The sequence below is a fragment of the Octopus bimaculoides genome, chromosome Z (genome assembly GCF_046866305.1).
Source record: "Octopus bimaculoides isolate indiv1 chromosome Z, ASM4686630v1, whole genome shotgun sequence".
Lineage (NCBI taxonomy): Eukaryota > Metazoa > Mollusca > Cephalopoda > Octopoda > Octopodidae > Octopus > Octopus bimaculoides.
Genome location: NC_142944.1, coordinates 19,424,387 through 19,443,225, shown reverse-complemented (window position 1 = coordinate 19,443,225; position 18,839 = coordinate 19,424,387). Strand labels below are relative to the sequence as shown.

Below are 18,839 nucleotides of genomic sequence, written 5' to 3'. Positions count from 1 at the left end.
AAAAAATAGGATGTATCAAAAACTGCTATTACCATATATATATATATATTTATTGATAAATAGATATTATATATATATTGATTAGATTATATATATATATATATATATATATATATATATAGATACATAATCCGAATGTGATCAATGCCAGAACCACCTGACTGGCTCCTGTGCCAGTGGCATGTAAAAAGCATCCACTACACTCATGAAGTGGTTGGCATTAGGAAGGGCATTCAGCTGTAGAAACATTACCAGATCAGATTGGGAGCCTGGTGCAGCTGCTAGCTTTCCAGACCTCAGTCAGACAGATAGACAGACATATTTTAGATAGATAGACAGATAGATATTATGGAGACAGACAGATAGATATCATAGATAGATAGACACATAGATATAGATAGATAAACAGATAGATATTATAGATAGATATTATAGATAACTTTCTTTATTAGCCACACAAGGCCGAACACAGAGGGGACTAAAGAATGTAGAGCTTTTCTTTTTGAAAATAGAAAAAAAGGAGAAAAATAAAATTCCAATCAAAAGGGATCGTGAGAAAAAAAATAAAAAGACAGATATTATAGATAGACAGACAGACAGACAGACAGACAGACAGGAAAGGGAGACACAGATAGACATATTGAACACAGAAATCCTCTTTCATACCAACATGAGCAGCACTGAAGTCATGCTGTACAAACATTAACTAAAATGTCTAGGATATGTAGTGTGCATGTCTGACTCACATCTCTTCCATATGATCCTTTACATCCAAGAACACCTTCAGCATCAGCTGGATGGCATACGAAAGTGTAAGTTGAAAGACCAGTTGAAGACTAATATAAAGAGGAGCAACATCAACCCTTCAAGAATGGACAGCATGGCTGCCAACTGTTGACTTGCCTGATCTCATTGCTGGAGAGGGATTGCAGATATGGAGAAGAAATGCACTCAGCACTATTAGAAGAAGAAGCCAGAGAAAAGTCCTACATGCAAATTAATACCTGGCATCTTCAACTAAACATTTGTGTCTAGACCGCAATAAAAAGTGCTGCACATCAGGAATCACGTATACAATTAACAAAGAATCTTCAATTGAAGATGGTTATCATCAAATTCTATGGTCAACCACAACTAAGTGAATGGTATGGTGTGTGTGTGTGTGTGTGTGTGTGTGTTCTTAAAATAACTTTCTTCCTGTTTCAATTCAAATGGTTTTAGTTAGAATTCTTACAAAATTAAAAAGGAAATGGAAAAAGAAAAGTGATCTAAAATACTTACAAGCCCCATCTTCATCATAATTTGAAAGATCTGGGTAGATTGTTCGACTAAATTCCAATATATTACACCATTGGTCCTTGTTTATAACTTTGTATTTTGATTGCTGCAAAGACAAAAAAAAAAAAGATTATTATACACACACATGGAAATGTGCCTGCTATACACAATAATTTAGTGTGTGTGTGTGTGTGTGTGCAAACATGATTACTATATTACAAAACCAAACTAATTATAGTCAGAGAAAAAGCTTATTTACCTCCCACGCTCTCATGAACTTACATACCCATCCATGCCAATTCTCTTATTCACCTTCCTGTAACTCAGTGGGTGAGGGTAATGCCCTGACACACCTTTACAACTATCCTCTTTCCCTTTCAGCTGGGATAAGCATATCTCCCCCACAGCAAGACACCTGTTCCTGTCTTTCAACCATACTTTAACATTTCCTCTTCACCTGGCATAAAGCTATCTCCCTCAATACTATTCACCCCAGCTCAGGTTTAGGTTAACTTAGCAAAGACCAAGGTTCTAGTAAGCAAGAAAACAGACAGGACCTTATCCCATCAGGTAAATGGCCCTGTTTGATATGAAGGACAGGTGTAGAGAGGAATTCTATATGGTGTACCCTGTGCAAGCTATAGACATACAAGAGGTGCAGTGAAATAGTAGGAAGGTTATCAGGGAAAGTAATGTTTGTATGCAGAAAATGCTCAGAAGTCATAAAAGCTACAGACACTTGAGAAATTTTCTCTAATGTCTCAGAGGCTCTCTAGACATAGTGGCTAATTTCTGCAACCTAGGGGACCTAATTAGCAGTGGGGGAAAATGTAAGGAAAATGTAATTACTAGAATAAGAACAGGTTGGAGAAAAATCAGAGAACTTTTACTTCTGTTGGAAACCAAAGGTCTCTCCCCTCAAGTGAAAGGAAGATTGTATGATGCATGTGTACGTAGAGAAATGCTACATGGTAGTGAGACAAGCACTCTGAATGTAGAGGACATGTAAAAACTAAAGAGCAATGAAGCTAGCATGCTCTGCTGGATGTGCAATGTCAGTGTACAGTGTATTGAAAGAAAAGTTAGGCACAAGAGGAATTAGATGTGATGTGCAAGGGAAAAGTTAGGCATAAGGGGAATTGAATGTGATGTGCAATACTACCCCATCCCCACCATTTAGCTGAGGAGGCCTTTTGCTCCTTTTCTGTTCTGTTTTGTCTTGCAAGGTCCTTGGTGACTTCACTAGTGCTGATGGCACCCAGCACATTCTGTAAAGTGGTTGGTATTAAGTAGGCATCCAGCCATAGAAACCCAATCAAAGCTGACTTGGGAGCTCAACACAGCCCCATGGTTCACTGGATTCTGTCTAACCATCCAAATGCCAGCATGAAAAGTAGATGTTAGATGTTGATGGCACACACAAACACACTTGATAGATTTTCACTGCATCAGATTAAAGAAATAAAAACAGAAAAATATTTTATGCACACACACATGAGAGCGACAATGTGTTTATTGAGATGTTTGTTTATATTTATGTGCACATAGATCCCAAACACACCTCTAAACTATAACTCAAGGGCAATTCACTAACCTCTAGAAATTGATGAAAAGAGCTGTGCAATGTCCAATGTTTCCCTAACAACAGTGATAACATTGCTTTAGCAGTTTCTATATCCATGCTTCTCTGGTCTTTGTCCTACAAAATCAGATAAAAGAAAATACATCAACTTTTTATTAATTTTTTTGAATCAATGAGTTATTTTTCACACATTATATACCAAATTAAATAAATGTTCATTTGTAATGGAACTGAGCAAAGTTCCTATGGCATAAATTAAACAAATATTTTTGACCTCTTTCATTGAAACTAGATTGGATTGGATTGCCTAATTTCAGTCAACTGCAGGACGATGGCCTAAGAATATTCTCCCCGCTCAACCAGAGTCTGATGTGAGGGCCATGAATTCAAATTCATGATATCATACAAGTTTGATGAGCCTACTCTGTCACACTGGCTCAACATGGCTTGGCAAAGGAATGTAGTTTTATACTCATACCCCATACAGGGTTTGTTTTATGCAGGAGTGTGTCTTATACACTGACAAATACAATAATGATAGCCAATACAAAACTAAATAAAAATATATTCCACTTTCAATCAATTGTTGATTGAATATACATCAACTTAATAACTATCTAAACATGTGAAGGATGGCCCACATAGTAATCAGTAGAATTGGATTGTTTTATGCAAAAGGAAAATTATAGTGAGATAGGACGCCCCAACGTAAAAGATTGTAAAAGTGAAAGGCATTGTGAGAGACAGAAGAGGTAAGTTGATGTAATCTTGTAAAGACTGTGACTGAGGAAAATATTTGTTTGAACCTTTAAGGAAAAAAAAGTAAATTTTGTCATTGAATGAACAGGTTTCCAAAATGTTTGTAAAAAATACTGGAATATACATTTGGTTGACTTTAGTTTAAAAAAAAAAAAGGAAAAAATAAGTAAATCCTGAATGAACAATTGTTTAAAAGGTGTGTGTAATTGTAAAGCAAAAGCAAAAAGGGAAGTTGCAGTTTCACCTCAGTGCGAAGCTAGAGGTTGTGTAAAAGTTAAAGAAAAGGAATCCATGGTTTCATCTCGCAGCGGGAGCAAGATGGCAGTCTCATTTGCATTGTAATTTTATTCATTTCACATTCATCCTTCATATGTTTTATGTTCCCGCATGTCTTTGTATGTCCCCTCTGTCATTAGGCCTGGTGCCTGTAATAAAGAATCAAGCTAGCAAACCATGCCCTTTTGTTGTTTTTTGAAGAATTCTAGCTGATTTTTGTGCGTAGCTGCCATTGTTGGGTGGTAGTGAAACGATTGAAAAAATGAAAAGTTACGCAGAGGTTACTAGAGGTCAAGCTCCCCTTGACCCACATGTGCTGAAGCCAGAGATGATGGAGTGGAATGAGGAGAAGATAACTGAATATTGTGGTATGATAAAGAAAGAAGAGTCAAATATGAAAATGACCCTGCCAGAGGAGGAAAAGAAATATGGAAAACAAGACGGTCATATTCAGAACATTTTCAAATGTAAATAAGAGAATAGAACACATGCCACAGGAAGAGGTAGAGAAAATCTTGGAGGAACAAATAGGAGAAAGGATAACTTTCTTTACAAGAGGAAGGAAATATGCAACTATAGTAGTAACCTTTGTATCAGAAGAGGAGGCGAAAAAAACAGACAACAGGCTGATACAGGGAGAGTATTGGACGTTGATACCAAACTGTTTGGGCAAAAGAACCGTTAGGATTAGGGTGGGAAGAATCCCGTCAATAGACCCAGAATGGGTCATAGGTGCAATTTTTAATTCAGAGTTGAGGAAGAAAAGTGAAGACCTGAAGATTGGCATAATAAGCTGAACACAACAAGTGAAATTGAAGAAATGTAAAGCAATGGAAGAGGAAACCCTACCCACAATGAGAAATGGAGAAAATTTACCAGTAAAATTACCAGCAAAGGACTTACAAGTACAGAGTTATTCAAACCAGAATCAAGACAACCCAGAATTACGGAAACTTAAAGACATAGACACACAGATGAAACACGTAGAATTAGGGTCAAACGAACACACAGACACACAGATGCAATCACAAGAAATCCCAAAACAGCAGAAATATAGAGACAAAAAGAGACAACATGAAAAACACAAACAAAAAGAAAAATTATAGTAATATACTGAACCCACTGAGGCTGGAGGTGGATGTTGAGCCTTGTGCCTCAGTGGTGAATTATGTGGAAAAGGAGTGGATGAAGTGGTAAGTTGTAATTTAATTAGAAACTGTGAAAAACATTTGGTTGAACTTTTTGGTTTTAAAAAAGTAAAGAAAATAAGTAAATCCAGTATGAACATTAGTTTAAAAAGTTTATAATTGTAAGGTAAAAGCAAAAAGGGAAGTCGCTGTTTCGCTTCAGAGCAAGGGTAGAAATTGTTATGTAAAATGTAAAGGTTTAAAGGAAAAGGAATCCACGGTTTCATCTCACAGCAGGAGTGAGCTGGCTGTCTCATTTGCATTGTAATTTTATTCATTTCACATTCATCCTTTCATGTGTTTTTTGTTCCTGCATATCTGTGTTTAGGCCTTGTGCCAGTAATAAAGATTAAAAAAAAAAATATCAAGCTAGTAAGCCATGCTACTCCAGACTGATGATGAGCAATGACTCTGAAACTAGTCTCTGGATGCTGGTTTTGCTGGGTGGAGGTGCTTGTCTCCATTTTGAAAACTTAAGGACACAGGAAATGTGTCAAGTCCAACAGGAAACGGTGTTTCCTAGGGCTAAATAACAGTAGCATTCTTCCCTTTTATGGGACTATCACATTAAGTTGACAGCATACAACTACTTCTTCGTACCACTACTGCATAAATCTCTCAGAGATTTAGAAATATATTATTTCAATTACAGGGCTGGTTGGTCTTGGCTAAACTAGACTATGCAATGTCATAGTTTATATATTGTTATCATAATTGAAGTTTCTATGTTGTAAAATTCTTTTTAATTATATTTGTCAAATACCAAAGGCTTATGTTATTTCTTTAATTTAAAAACAATGGAATTCACCAGAATATTTGAAGAATTAATATTTAAGTTAAGTTTATTCTTTAATTGTATGCTTTTTACTTTAATTTATAGCCTCTTACCTTAGCAAAATCATAGGCATATCGGTAAATACTTTTAAAATGTACTTGATCATTGAGATATAACCGGATGAAATCTAACTTCTTGCGTAATTTTGAAGTTGTATCACATCTGAAAAAAAAATGAAGGAGATTTAATGAATTAAAAGGGCAAGTATACACTTCTTATAAGCAGCATCATTAATAAAACAATTTTAGTTTGTAACAATAGTTATTGTCTACACTTCTGCATCTCCAAAAATGAATATTTTATCATTCATTAGGTACAAAGACAACACAGTTTGGTTGAAACAGTGTCAATGTAAGTACTTCTATCAACACCCACATCAAAAGATCCTGGTCTCAAACTCAACATGTTAATGAAATATTTGTTGATTATTCAGAGATCTTAACCCAGGCTGCAGTAACTTATATCTAGTCATGAATTACACAAGTTTACAGCTTGAAAACCTAAATAAGCAAAAGTTAAATATATTGTATATTTAATTCATATCATTGAAGTAGATATTCAACTTACACTATTATACTAGTTTATTCTTTTCATCAAAGTGATGAAAAACAAAAGCTATTCAAGTGGAATTTAAACTCGAAAGTTCCAGACAATAAAAAATCTGGTCTGGTTTTTACCTATTGACCATATTTACACTAAACTTTGTAATAATTAAATAAGGTACGTTTTTAAAAGTTATATGTAAAAAAAAAAGAAAGAAAAAAAAAAAATTAATAAAATTTAGCTTACTGTAGTTCTGACATTCCTTTGAGCCATTCTTGGGATGTAAAAAATCCCATACTTTTAGCTGCAAGCTTCCAAGCAAGTACCAACATTACAATCTAAAAGAAAAAAAAAAAACAAAAAAAAAACAGACAAATTATCTACATCAGAGTTTCCCAACCTATTTTCTCCCAGGCTCCACTATAACTTTCCAGAAAAATGTATACCTTACAGATGAAATGTCCTTAGAGAAATATCCACACTGGAGCATTAGAAGAGCATTATACTGTAGCAAACAGTCTTCAGATGGTATGCTTGGTTGGAGGGATTAGTTTGGCTAGGCTGAGTATAGGTGTAGTATGTTTGCTGTGAAATAAAGATTTTCACAATTTTGTGTCCCACTAAAAAAAAAAATGGGATCCCACCCCATCTTAATTTTACCAAGCCTCACCAGTGGGACATATGTCCCATGTTGGGACTCACTGATCTAGATAGTGAAATAAACATCACAGATGTTTTGCCCCTTTTCAATGGATGAGAGATTTTGTTTACAGTGAGAAAGAATTAAGAAAATAGGCTTAATTACACTGGTAAAAAGGACATCCAAAACTTTAGTCCAAGCATTAATTTCAACATATAGGAGAATTTCAGTTGAAAGAGAAATTGTTGAAGTTTCAAGCAGATTAATAGCCTCTGCTAGGTGTCCTTTTTTTCAAGTGAAATGTAGGATTTACTAAGGGTTGAATAAAATCCAAGAAAGGAGGAACCTTGCAAGCATGGCACACTTCCACAAAAGCATCAGGTGAAAGTATGCAGAAGCTTATAAAAAAGACATATGTATGCATGGGTGTGTGAGAAAAAGAGAGAGAGAGAGAGAGAGAGAGAGAGAGAGAAAGAGAGAGTGAGAGAGAGAGAGAAAGAGAGAGAAAGACTATGTTTAAGTTTACACTAAATAAAAACCACATGCTATGTTTATGTTGTGTCTCTTTATGTCCTCTGAGCAGTTTGATCAATGGAAATTGATATAATTGAAATAAGTACTGAGACTAATATGACTGAGTAAAACCTTTAAGGATAGTGCCCCAGTGCAGCTACAATTCAATCATTAAAACCAGTAAAAGAGTAAAAAAAGTTAAGTGTTTAAAAAAAAAATGTAACTCTGACACTATATCTTCAATAGTTATAACAATAATATTCACACACATGCATCATCACATCTATTTTGTTTCTTAAAACTACATTTCAAAATTAGGAAACAGTTAAATTCAATAAAAAATGTTTTATTTTTGCCCAAAAGATCTCTGCTAAGGAAATATAAACAAAGGCGATTTCAAGTTGATACCACAGAACCAGCTAGTTTCAATGACAGCTCAAGGCTGCAAAAAAAATGCTTTTAGATTTTGAGCTCTGTAAAAAAAGGGAAAAAAAAAAGCATACATATACACACACACACAAATAAAGGGTACACATTTATACATGTCTTCCCATTTAAGCCCTCACATATACATTCACTGACATAAATCATCATCATCATCATATAATGCCTGTTTCCATGCTGGCATAGGTCAGATGATTTGATAGGGGCCAACTAGGTAGAAGACTGCACCAGGTTACCCTGTCAGTTTTGGCAGGGTTTTTACAGCTACACACAAACATATATTATCAAATCAGTACATAACCTTTGCATAAAGATTGAAGCTTATTGTGACTAAAATAAAAATCAAAAGGGTAAATTTGACAGCTGTCCAAATTTTTTGAATAAATTTAAAAAGCCACTGCTGGCCATATTTTCAGGAAACAAGTCTACTAGCTAAAGACATGTGTCTAGCTACTAGCATTAATTGGGAAATACATTCAAACACTTAATATTTCTGACCCACAAGCTGCAAATATAAGCTATGAGTGGGTTTGGCTTTGGGTAAAAGAAAATGCAGGAGGATCAGTTAATTATGTTTTTATTCAACATATTTCCCTCTCAGATTCATACACTGTAACAGTCCTTCAGTTTCTCTAAGTCCTGTAAAAGAACTAAAGGTTGAGCCTCCAACCAGCCCTTTCATGATACACTTAAAGCCAGGAACTTTCTAGCACCCCCTTGTATATAATTTACTAACATTAGTATCTAGTACCTCTGTCTTACTAATAAGTGTTTTGTAACTTATGTTTGAGGCTAAAATTCTTCCATAAGCAAAATTTTGTTCCTCTGATACCACTTGGTATCAAGAAATATATGTATGTAAACACACATACATACATATCGATATAATGCTATACAATTGTTTGATTATTCTAAAATATCCATAGTTTTATCATGAGTATAAAAGTATGTCTTTGATAAAGATGGATGTACTGAAGTATTCATACAATTGCATTAATATGGAAAGATTTTTTCTGTATAGACTATTTTGTTTGATATTTAGTCACATTCCCTATTTTAAATAAGTCCCTTTTAAACTGTCAAATCCATAACCAACAGCAAGAGCCTAGTGACAGTTCATAAAATAATTCATGAATTTTAAGGCACCAAGATGATTTATACATTCAAAAATCCACACACAAACACTCCAACTAATTTAAACATGGATTCAACAATCAGAGAAAATCAGCACTCTCATTTGTCTTTTTCTTACTTCCAGCATTAAAAAAGAGGCCTATACCAAGATTATGGCCTATTATTATCAAGAAACTACAATCTACAGAGGACTGACAGAATCAAAGATAACCTACTTTTGTTCTTCAAAGAAGTTTGGTTTCACTATCATTATTGAGGCCAACATTCATGAAGTGGGCTTCCTAGATCTAGCACAAGACCATTCTTATTCACTCTGATATCCTGTTAGGAAATCAAATGAGTCTTTACACTACATATGCTTTCTATCTAACCACCAGAAAAACAATAATCTTGTTTAGAACATTTCGCTTAGAAACCCAAAATTTTTCCACCATTATACAAATATTTAATTAATCAGCATCATACTACAATGGAGTCCTGTCTATAGGAGTGGTTAACAATATCATAGATATGATAGAGTTTTTTATAACACTCAAAAATTTTCTTCCTGCAGTGTGATGTAGTCTGTAAGAGCTGAAGTTATCCAATTAAGCTAACATATACAAGAATACCAATTATAAATATGTTAATCCTACTAACTGCTCTTTAGACCATAAATGCATTAATCATCTAATCTTCCAATATAATGTTACCGCTAATTCAATTATGAATTAAAAGCAGCATTAGTGTTGTAAATAGTTGAAAATGATTACCAATATTTACACACACACACACACACATACATATATGTTGGTCCTACTTCTTCACCATTTAAACTATATCGCAACAAACACATTCACACATTTAGGAACTTGAATAGAAAGAAATGAAACCAATGTAAAAAGCAACCAGTCAACTCTGCAGAATGATTGGTGTTAGGAAGGGCATCCAGCCATAAAAACCCTGCCAAAACAGACACAGTAGCATAAGGTAGTTTTTCTACCTGGCCAGCTCCTGTCAACCGTCCTACCCATGTATGCAAAGAAGATGGATGTTAAACAATGATGTAAACATGTTAAATGGTAAGAATACTAACGATATGCTCAAATGATCTGAACACTACTGAGTATTTTCTATAATGTGCATCACTGGCTCTACCTGCTGACTCTTATCTTGACCTTCTTGTATCTGGAGAGTTTGCTCTGGCACCCAATCTCTACCATTTCATCTTCTTCCCAGCTGCTTCCATTCACCTTTATAATGTTGGGTATTGCTTCTGTAACAAGACATCTTACTTGTCCCTCTATTATACCCTAGTCTCTCAACAACTAACATGAAGTCACCTCCCCTTCTCAAATACTCCTCACCTCACTTAGTTTTGGGCTTTTTCTCCCCCCCCCCCGTTCTTTTCTTGTCTTGCAAGGTTCTTGACAACACCATTAGTGACAATGGTGCTAAGAAAGCACCCAGTACACACTGTAAGAGAGGACACAGACAGTGCATTGGGGGGAGGGTTTTTTTCTCAAAGAGTATAAGAGAAGATTAGAGATGAATGGTGTAGAGGTGAATGTTGTGATGAATAAGGGTGAAGATGTGGTGAGGAGAAATATCAGTATGGAAGTGGGGAGAGAAAGAGAGAGAGAGAGATAAGTGGTTTGGGAAGGAGGATAGACAGAAGGGACGGAGAAGATGTGCAAGGCATAGGAATGGTGAGAAAGAGATATAGGAGTACATAAGAGCAGCTACAGTGAATGGGGTGTGATGGTAGATGTGAGAGGGTGATGAGAATGATGGCAGATATAAGAGTTAAGACTGAGTAGGGCAGAGGAGAGAGATAAGTGAAGGCAGGGCTGGAAAGGAAGAGAGGGTAATGAGAATGGGAGAGGGAGAGAGATTCTGGTGGGGTAAGAGACAGTGCAATACTTAACAAAGTGGACACTTTCAAGTACCGAGGTTCCACTTTTATCAGATACATACACACACGTATATATATATATATATATATATATATATATATATATATATACATACATAAATGAAGCTCCAATGAAGCTATAGAGTGTTACACAAGCACTCAGCTCTGCATGCATTGCATCTTATAGTAGAAACAGCTGTAAGCTAATGAAGTTCATTACATAATTTCATGTTCCCTTGTCACACACACATTATATATATATATATAAGTTCAAAAAAACACAAAAAACAATAACAAAAAAACAACAAAGTGAGGATGTGATACAGATAGTATATATATATATATACACACACACACACACACACACATGCAAGTTGCATTCCAAAAGGTTTGAGACTTTTTTTAAGAGAGGCACTTATAACTGTCTTAGATTATAGTAATTTTAGTACAACATTACTAAACATCTGATAAGTTGACCTACAAACGGTTTTTATTTGAGAGTGAAGGAGATGGGTATAATAGCACTTTTGATACACCCTACTAAACACTGCTTGTCACAACTGATTAATTTGCAGAATACAGTCAGGATGTGACGACAATTTAGAAGCTTGCTATGCAATAAAGTTCTATGGTAAACTGGACAAAAATGCTACAGAAACTCAAGAGATGCTCCAGACTGCTTATGGATCAACTTGCATGAAATGAGCATCTGTTTTTGAAGGCACACAAGGTTCTTACAAGTTACTTGGTGACCCTGACAGTTCTAGTGCCAAGTAAAAAGCATCCAGTTCACACTGTACAGTGGTTGGCATTTGGAAGGGCATCCAGCTGTAAAAACCATGCCAAAACTAACCTTGCCTGTGCCACACAAAAAGCACTCAGTCCACTGAGCTGGATGTGTTAGGAAGGGCATCCAGCTGTAAAAAAAAAAAGCCAAAGCAGACACCAAACTCTGGTGCAGTCTTCTGCCTAACCAGCTCTTGTCAAACCATCTAACCCATGCCAGCATGGAAAGCAGATGTTAAATGATTTTATATATATACACAAACACACATACTTATATACACATATACATACATTTTATTTATATATATATATATATATATGCAGAATTCTTTCTTTCTTGTTTCTTCAAATCCCTTCCCTCACACTGTTAGTTTCTCTACTAGACCTTCTGACAAAACACCCCAGTCCTTTCCATCATACATCAATTTCTTTCAACACCTTACTTGAAACTGCGATTTTTTCCTCTTTGTCTGCCCTCTTTCATGGTGCTCTGTAGTCTTGCCAGTTTCAAGGTGACTTCACTAGTGTTGGTGCCGTGGTTGGTATTTGAAAGGGTATTCATTTGTAGAAATGAATGCCAAAGCCAAGATACTGAAGCAAAACAGCATGCACCAGATCCTAGGATCCTACTGGACCACTCAATCCATAGCAGCATTGAAAGCAGATTTAAAATGATGATGATGATGATGACATATATGTGTGTGTATGTGTGTGTGTGTGTGTAAATACACACACACACACAGTATTATAGTATGTAAAAAGAAGGGATAACATGCTGACATATTTCAGTTGCTTACATTTTCTGGTTCTACTCCAATATCTTCACAAAATTTTTCCATACCTTCTGGACAAATCACATCATCATCCGCTCCTTCTGATAAAAAAAAAAAAGTATAATACTTCTAAGTTGAATTAATAACCTCAATTTATATTTTAATGCATAAACCATTTTGCATTCAGATTATTCTGTCAAATATAATAATTATTTATTCACATTGTTTTGAATCAATCATGTATTATCTCATAGCTGTGAGATTTCCATGATGTGATTGTTTAGTTTTAGAATGACATTGTAAGGTCAGTGTGAGAGGTCATATCAAGCTGGTTTGAACATAAAACAGGTAGAATATTTGGACCAGATATGGCTGACTTAACCCTTTAGCATTCAGATTACTCTGTTAAATGCAATGCTTATTTATTCACATTGTTTTGAATTAATCATGAATTATCTTTAAGTGTTGAGATTTTAATGATGTGATTGCTTATTTTTAGAAGGACATTGTAGGGTAGGTGTGAGAGACTGCATCTAGCTGGTTTGAATATAAAACATGTAGAATATGCAGGACAGATATGGCCAGTCTGAATGCTAAAGGGTTAAAATAATGATTTAATTATATTATTTTATGCCTGTATTTGTATGTGACTGTGTGTGTGTGTATCTATATGTATAGATGTGAACTAGCTGAGTAGACAAGATAGACTGCCAACTCTAGTGTCATGAATTCAAGACTATCACCAACCAAATTCAGGCCATGACTGGCTAACATATATGTCGCATTTCACCAATTAGTAGAGAATATAAATCTAGAAATGTTGTAAAGTATAATGCCTTATTTACAGAGAGGATTATATTTAATATTATGTACCACAGTAAGACAGTGAGCTGGCAGAATCATTAGCATGCCAGACAAACTGTTAAGCAGCATTTCATCTGTCCTTAAGTTGAGTTCAAATTCCACCAAGGTTGACTTTGCCTTTCATCCCTTTCAGAGTTGATAGGAAAAGTACCAGCAGGGCACTGGGATTGATGTAATCAAGTTATCCCCTCTCCCAAAATTGTTGACCTTGTGCCGAAATTTGAAACCAATTTTATGTACCAGAGTGATAAGAAGCTTGAATGGTTACTGAGATACATTTAAATATAACAAAAACTTGAATTCTCAAAATGAAGGACTGGAATACACTAGAATTAGTGAAAATAGTGATGGTAAGTTCAACAAAGGTTCAATTGTTTCAGAAATAGATAAAACTATCAGAGATTGGCTAATAAGGAATTTCAGAAATCTATTTAATAATGATTTTTGAACAATCATTTATTATAATTCTTGAACATTTTTTTTTTTTTTTTTAAATGAATCACTACGAGATGTCCAAAAAAATAAATAATTTAAACTGACTATATTTCATTGGAACGTAAGAAGATTTTCACTGACCCAATAAGTTATGGTCCCAGTTCCATAACATGCTGTTGTTTCCAGGGCAAGTATTTTGCAGAACAGGTAAGAAGAGTCAGAACAGCTGAATCAATAAGATATATCGGTTTAGTTGCTGAAGAATTATATGTTTGTATCTCATCCCTTGTATATTAAAACCATATTCTAGGCCAAGCACTGAATAATTAACCCCATTTTCATTAACCTGGCAGCAGAACATGTAAGGACAAAAGGGAGCAACTCAGTGAAGCATAAAACTAACTTGAAAGTAATGAGTGGTTTAGTGGTTTGCATACAAACTATATATCATTTTCACATGTGGTCAAAATATACTGCAAAATAATGTTCACAATGTCACAATGACAGAAAGATAAAAAAAGAAAAGATACCTCTTGCAAAATGTAATATAAAATAATGAGGACACAAGTATGATGCCTCAATAAGAAATAATTATATAAAAAGCAATCTCACCAGAGCCAGAGTATTCTTGAAACCATGCTAAACATCTTTTCTTAGAAAAAGTATCAACTACTTCGTCATTCATTAGGTCCTTTTTTGGCCTGCAAATAAAGAATATAATTCATTTCTTGTAAGCAAATAAAGAGTATAATTCATTTCATGTAAGACATTTGATGAAACATTTTCACAACATGTATCATTTAATCTGGGTCAGTTAGCAATTACTCAACATCATCATCTGTTGGTCTTCCCTGTTCAACAATTTGATGGAATCCAGTGAATCAAGCGACTGCATTGAGCTCCCAAGCCTACTTTGGCATGGTTTCTACTGTTGGATGCTAACGACCTTACAGAGTGTACTGGATGCATTTTTATTATGACACTGACCCTAGTGAGGTCACCAAGTAGCTTGCAAGCCAAAAGAAAAGTCCTCCTTTGTCTGAATGTGGTTTTAATAGAGAGGGCGATTGCTTCATGCCAGGTGGTGAAAGGCTGAAGTATAACAGAAGAAATCAGGTCAGTTTGAACATAAAGCAGGTAGAATATTTGGGCTGGATGTGGCCAGTTTAAAGGATGAGGGATTAAGGAATTTTGTGCTGGTATTGTACATCAAAGTACTTGTAAATGAAAAGTAAGAAGTTCTGAAATTTCCTGTATCTAAAAATTTGAAGCTGACCAATAATAAAGTTATGCTATTGATAAATGAGTGGATATAATTGGAAGTTCTACAATTTAACTGAAAAGAGAGAGAGATTAAACGACTTTAACTTATTGAAATTTGAAAGCTAGTAATCTGCTTTATTCAAACAGAAAAATACTTGACATGAGAAAAAAACAATGCTGTTTTTGTTTATTCACAACACTACTTCACCTTAGTAAAATTATTTACAGGATTGATCAACAGCATTCAAAAACGCTAAACAATTCACATCCCCACTAACTTAAACCTGGTTTAACACCAATACATTTCAGTTCTATATTCAAGAGATGAGGAATTATGTACATTAGACGGATATTTGTCCTCATCTTGTTTGTTGTTAACACAACGTTTCAGCTGATATACCCTCCAGCTTTCATCAGGTGTCTTGGGGAAATTTCGAACTTGGGTTCTCATTCCTAAGGTATTTTTCAATATTATTATTATTATCATTATTATTATTCATGTCACTGCCTGGAATCGAACTTAGAATCTTGGAGTTAGTAGCTCTTGCTCTTAACCACTATGCCACTGGCATATGGCATAGTGGTTGAAAGCGCAGGCTACTAACCCTAAGATTCTGAGTTTGATTCCAGGCAGTGACCTGAATAATAATAATAACATCGACAAATACCTTAGGAATGAGAACCCAGGTTCGAAATTTTCCCAAGACACCTGAAGAAGGCTGGAGGGTATATCAGCCGAAATGTTGTGTTAACAACAAACAAGATGGGGCCAAATATCCATCAAATGTAAATAATGTACCAATACATTTGTTTATTTGTTCACCGTAGTTTTACTGCATCCATCTGTCTTCTAACATCTTAATAATCAAATTTAATCCTTAAACTAATGAATAATGTGGTAAATCTTTTCCATGTTAATCTTTCTAGCTTTTACCAAAGAACAATATTTTTTATCAGAACCATAATTATTATGATGCTTTTGGTATCATCTTCCACACCAAGTTTCCTAAGCAATGTTTTTTATCAAATCTGTCTATTAAGTATTTGTTAAGGAAGGCAGTATATTCATATAAGTACTGTGTTGAATTATTCAGAGTAGCTTTTTTCTGTTTTACTTCAATTATAAAAGGCATAGCTTCATTAATTCAGAATGCTTTCTTCAAATATTTTTATAATTTCATCCTCAAGCATAAAGTTAAAGCATTAAACAAAAATAAAAGATAAAGGTAATATTTAAAGAAAACATTTTCTCCCTGAAACAAATAGAATGATAATTATTAAATGTATTATGAAACTCCTTGGATTATCCACCATCATCTTTTAGGGTGACTGCCTGGACATATGTAACTCTTCCATGCCAGATGTCCTGATCAAGCAATGTGGCTTGAACATCTGATTTGGGTTTTAGTCACATTCGTCTTTCATTAGCTGAAATGCCTCATTTGTACATACCATGATTACATATGATAGCAGTAGTTTGCTCAGCATCTAGTGATATTTGCCATTGATTCAGTAAGTTCATTTGCTGAAATAGTTTACATACACCACGCTGTATCCCATAATTTCAACTTACTCTGGTTTGAGTGGTTACATGCTAAGACAGATAATTAATTGTTCTCAAAGTATGTTTTATTAACATAATTCCCAGTGAAATGTTAGTGGTTAACTTACCAAGATGCAATCTTCTTAGCTCTTATGTCATTTAAATCTCCTATATTTCTCTCAGTGTCAGGTGAGCGTCGACGACGACGAGGTGGCATTTCAAGATCAGATATATTAGAAATTATTTTCACTCAGAACCTATAAAAACACAAATTTTAAAATCAGTGTTAAGACTTAATAAGAGTGGATATTTGCTAATTTAATGTTAATGGATACATGTAGTTGCCAATGAGTTAGAATTTAGTTCTCCACAAACTATACCCATTCAATGCTGCTTTAAGAAAAAGAATCATAAGTGTCACATCATCATTTGATGCATTATACAACTCTATCAAATAATGTAAAAAGAAACAATATTTATTTTTTACTTTTGGTATCATCTACCACACCAAGTTTCTTAAGCAATGTTTTTTATCAAATCTGTCTATTAAGTATTTGTTAAGGAAGGCAGTATCTTCATATAAGTACTGTGTTGAATTATTCAGAGTAGCTTTTTTCTGTTTTACTTCAATTATAAAAGGCATAGCTTCATTAATTCAGAATGCTTTCTTCAAATATTTTTAGAATTTCATCCTCAAGCATAAAGTTAAAGCCTTAAACAAAAATAGACTGTGGCCATACTGAGGCACTACCTTGAAGGATTTAGTTGAATGGGTGGCTTATAAAGCTAATTTTGGCATGAGATCCATGGTTACAATGGTGGTACATAATAAGAGAGTCAAGACCTGGTGGGGCTCTTGCTTTTTAAGCATCCCTCCTCCCATTAGCTTCAATGATCATTTCTGATTCTGATTGCTGTAACTCCACAGTATACAACACTACAGTAAGTGATCTTGAGTGTGTCTTTGTATCTCTTCTTTGGTCCACTACATGACTATTAGTTCACCAAAGATCTGTTTGGGTAATCTGAAGTTGGGCATACCCATTCACACACACACACACACACACACTTATCAATACACATAACTAAAACAACAGGGGAATTATAAAGAAATTTTATGCATGGAAGCTAAACCTAGAATCAAGAAACCTCAAGATAAACAGAGAAAAGACTAAAGTTTGGTGTCTTCAGGGAAATGGCCTTGTTCAATATGCAGTAAAGGAATATACATAAACTGCATATATGATACCCAAAGTGATATCTTTTGTTACCTATAGGATGTAATTAGCAGGGGAAGTGGTTGTTCCAAAAGTATAACAGCCAGTCTAAGAACACATTGGAAAACTGTTCAGGGAACTTCTACCCCTATTGGCAACAAAGTTCATTTCCCTCAGAATGAAAAATAGATTTTACGACACATGTATTATAACTGCAAAGTTGCATGGTACTGAGACATGGAACTTGAATGCAGGAGACTTGAGAAGAATGGAAAGAAATGCAGCTAGCATACTTTGTTGGATGTGTAATGTAAGTGTGCATGAACAATAAGTTATAAACACATTGATGGATAAACTGCACATAAGACAAATCAAATGTAATGTGCAAGAATGAAGACTGAATGAAGACGTGATGTATATGAATGAGGATAGCTGTATTAAGTGCTGATCACTCTATATGGATGGAGCTTATGGAACCCAAGATAACGACCAGGACAAAGTAGTTAAGGACTTTGAACCTTGCAGAAATGAGAAAGGTCTGGAATGACTGGCAATTTTCAATACTGTAAAAGACCTGCCCATTTTGGTAAAACTGATATTCTGGAAGCACAATGTATATATGTACATGCATAACTACTCACACCACCTAATTTCCTCCTGAAGATATTCCTATCACTCATCATCACTCTAATTGCACTATTTTGTTGCTGTAATTAAAAGTTAGCAGAACTGCATGCTTCCCAGCTATTCAACAATACCATTAATACTTCTTACTATATTTCATTCTCAATACTGTTATCTCCACTCTCGTGTTATATTGGTCACCCTCCTGAGCAACCAAATGACCTCTTCTCCACAACCATGTCTCTCCTT

The 18,839-nt window shown here is 34.8% G+C and overlaps 1 protein-coding gene across 4 annotated transcripts in view; it reads right to left on the bottom strand.

The window, feature by feature from the left end:
- Positions 1-18,839, bottom strand: part of LOC106883596 (DCN1-like protein 5) — a 47,349-nt gene that overhangs the window by 3,741 nt on the left and 24,769 nt on the right. For all 4 annotated transcript variants that reach the window (XM_014934674.3, XM_052973720.2, XM_014934675.3 and 1 more), the window contains exons 2-8: positions 16,878-17,006; positions 14,556-14,644; positions 12,669-12,745; positions 6,707-6,798; positions 5,971-6,079; positions 2,873-2,977; positions 1,282-1,384 (exon numbers count right to left, since the gene is read on the bottom strand). In XM_014934674.3, the coding sequence (XP_014790160.1) occupies positions 1,282-1,384; positions 2,873-2,977; positions 5,971-6,079; positions 6,707-6,798; positions 12,669-12,745; positions 14,556-14,644; positions 16,878-16,966 (664 nt within the window). In that variant the 5' untranslated portion in view covers positions 16,967-17,006. The remainder of the gene's footprint in view (positions 1-1,281; positions 1,385-2,872; positions 2,978-5,970; positions 6,080-6,706; positions 6,799-12,668; positions 12,746-14,555; positions 14,645-16,877; positions 17,007-18,839) is intronic.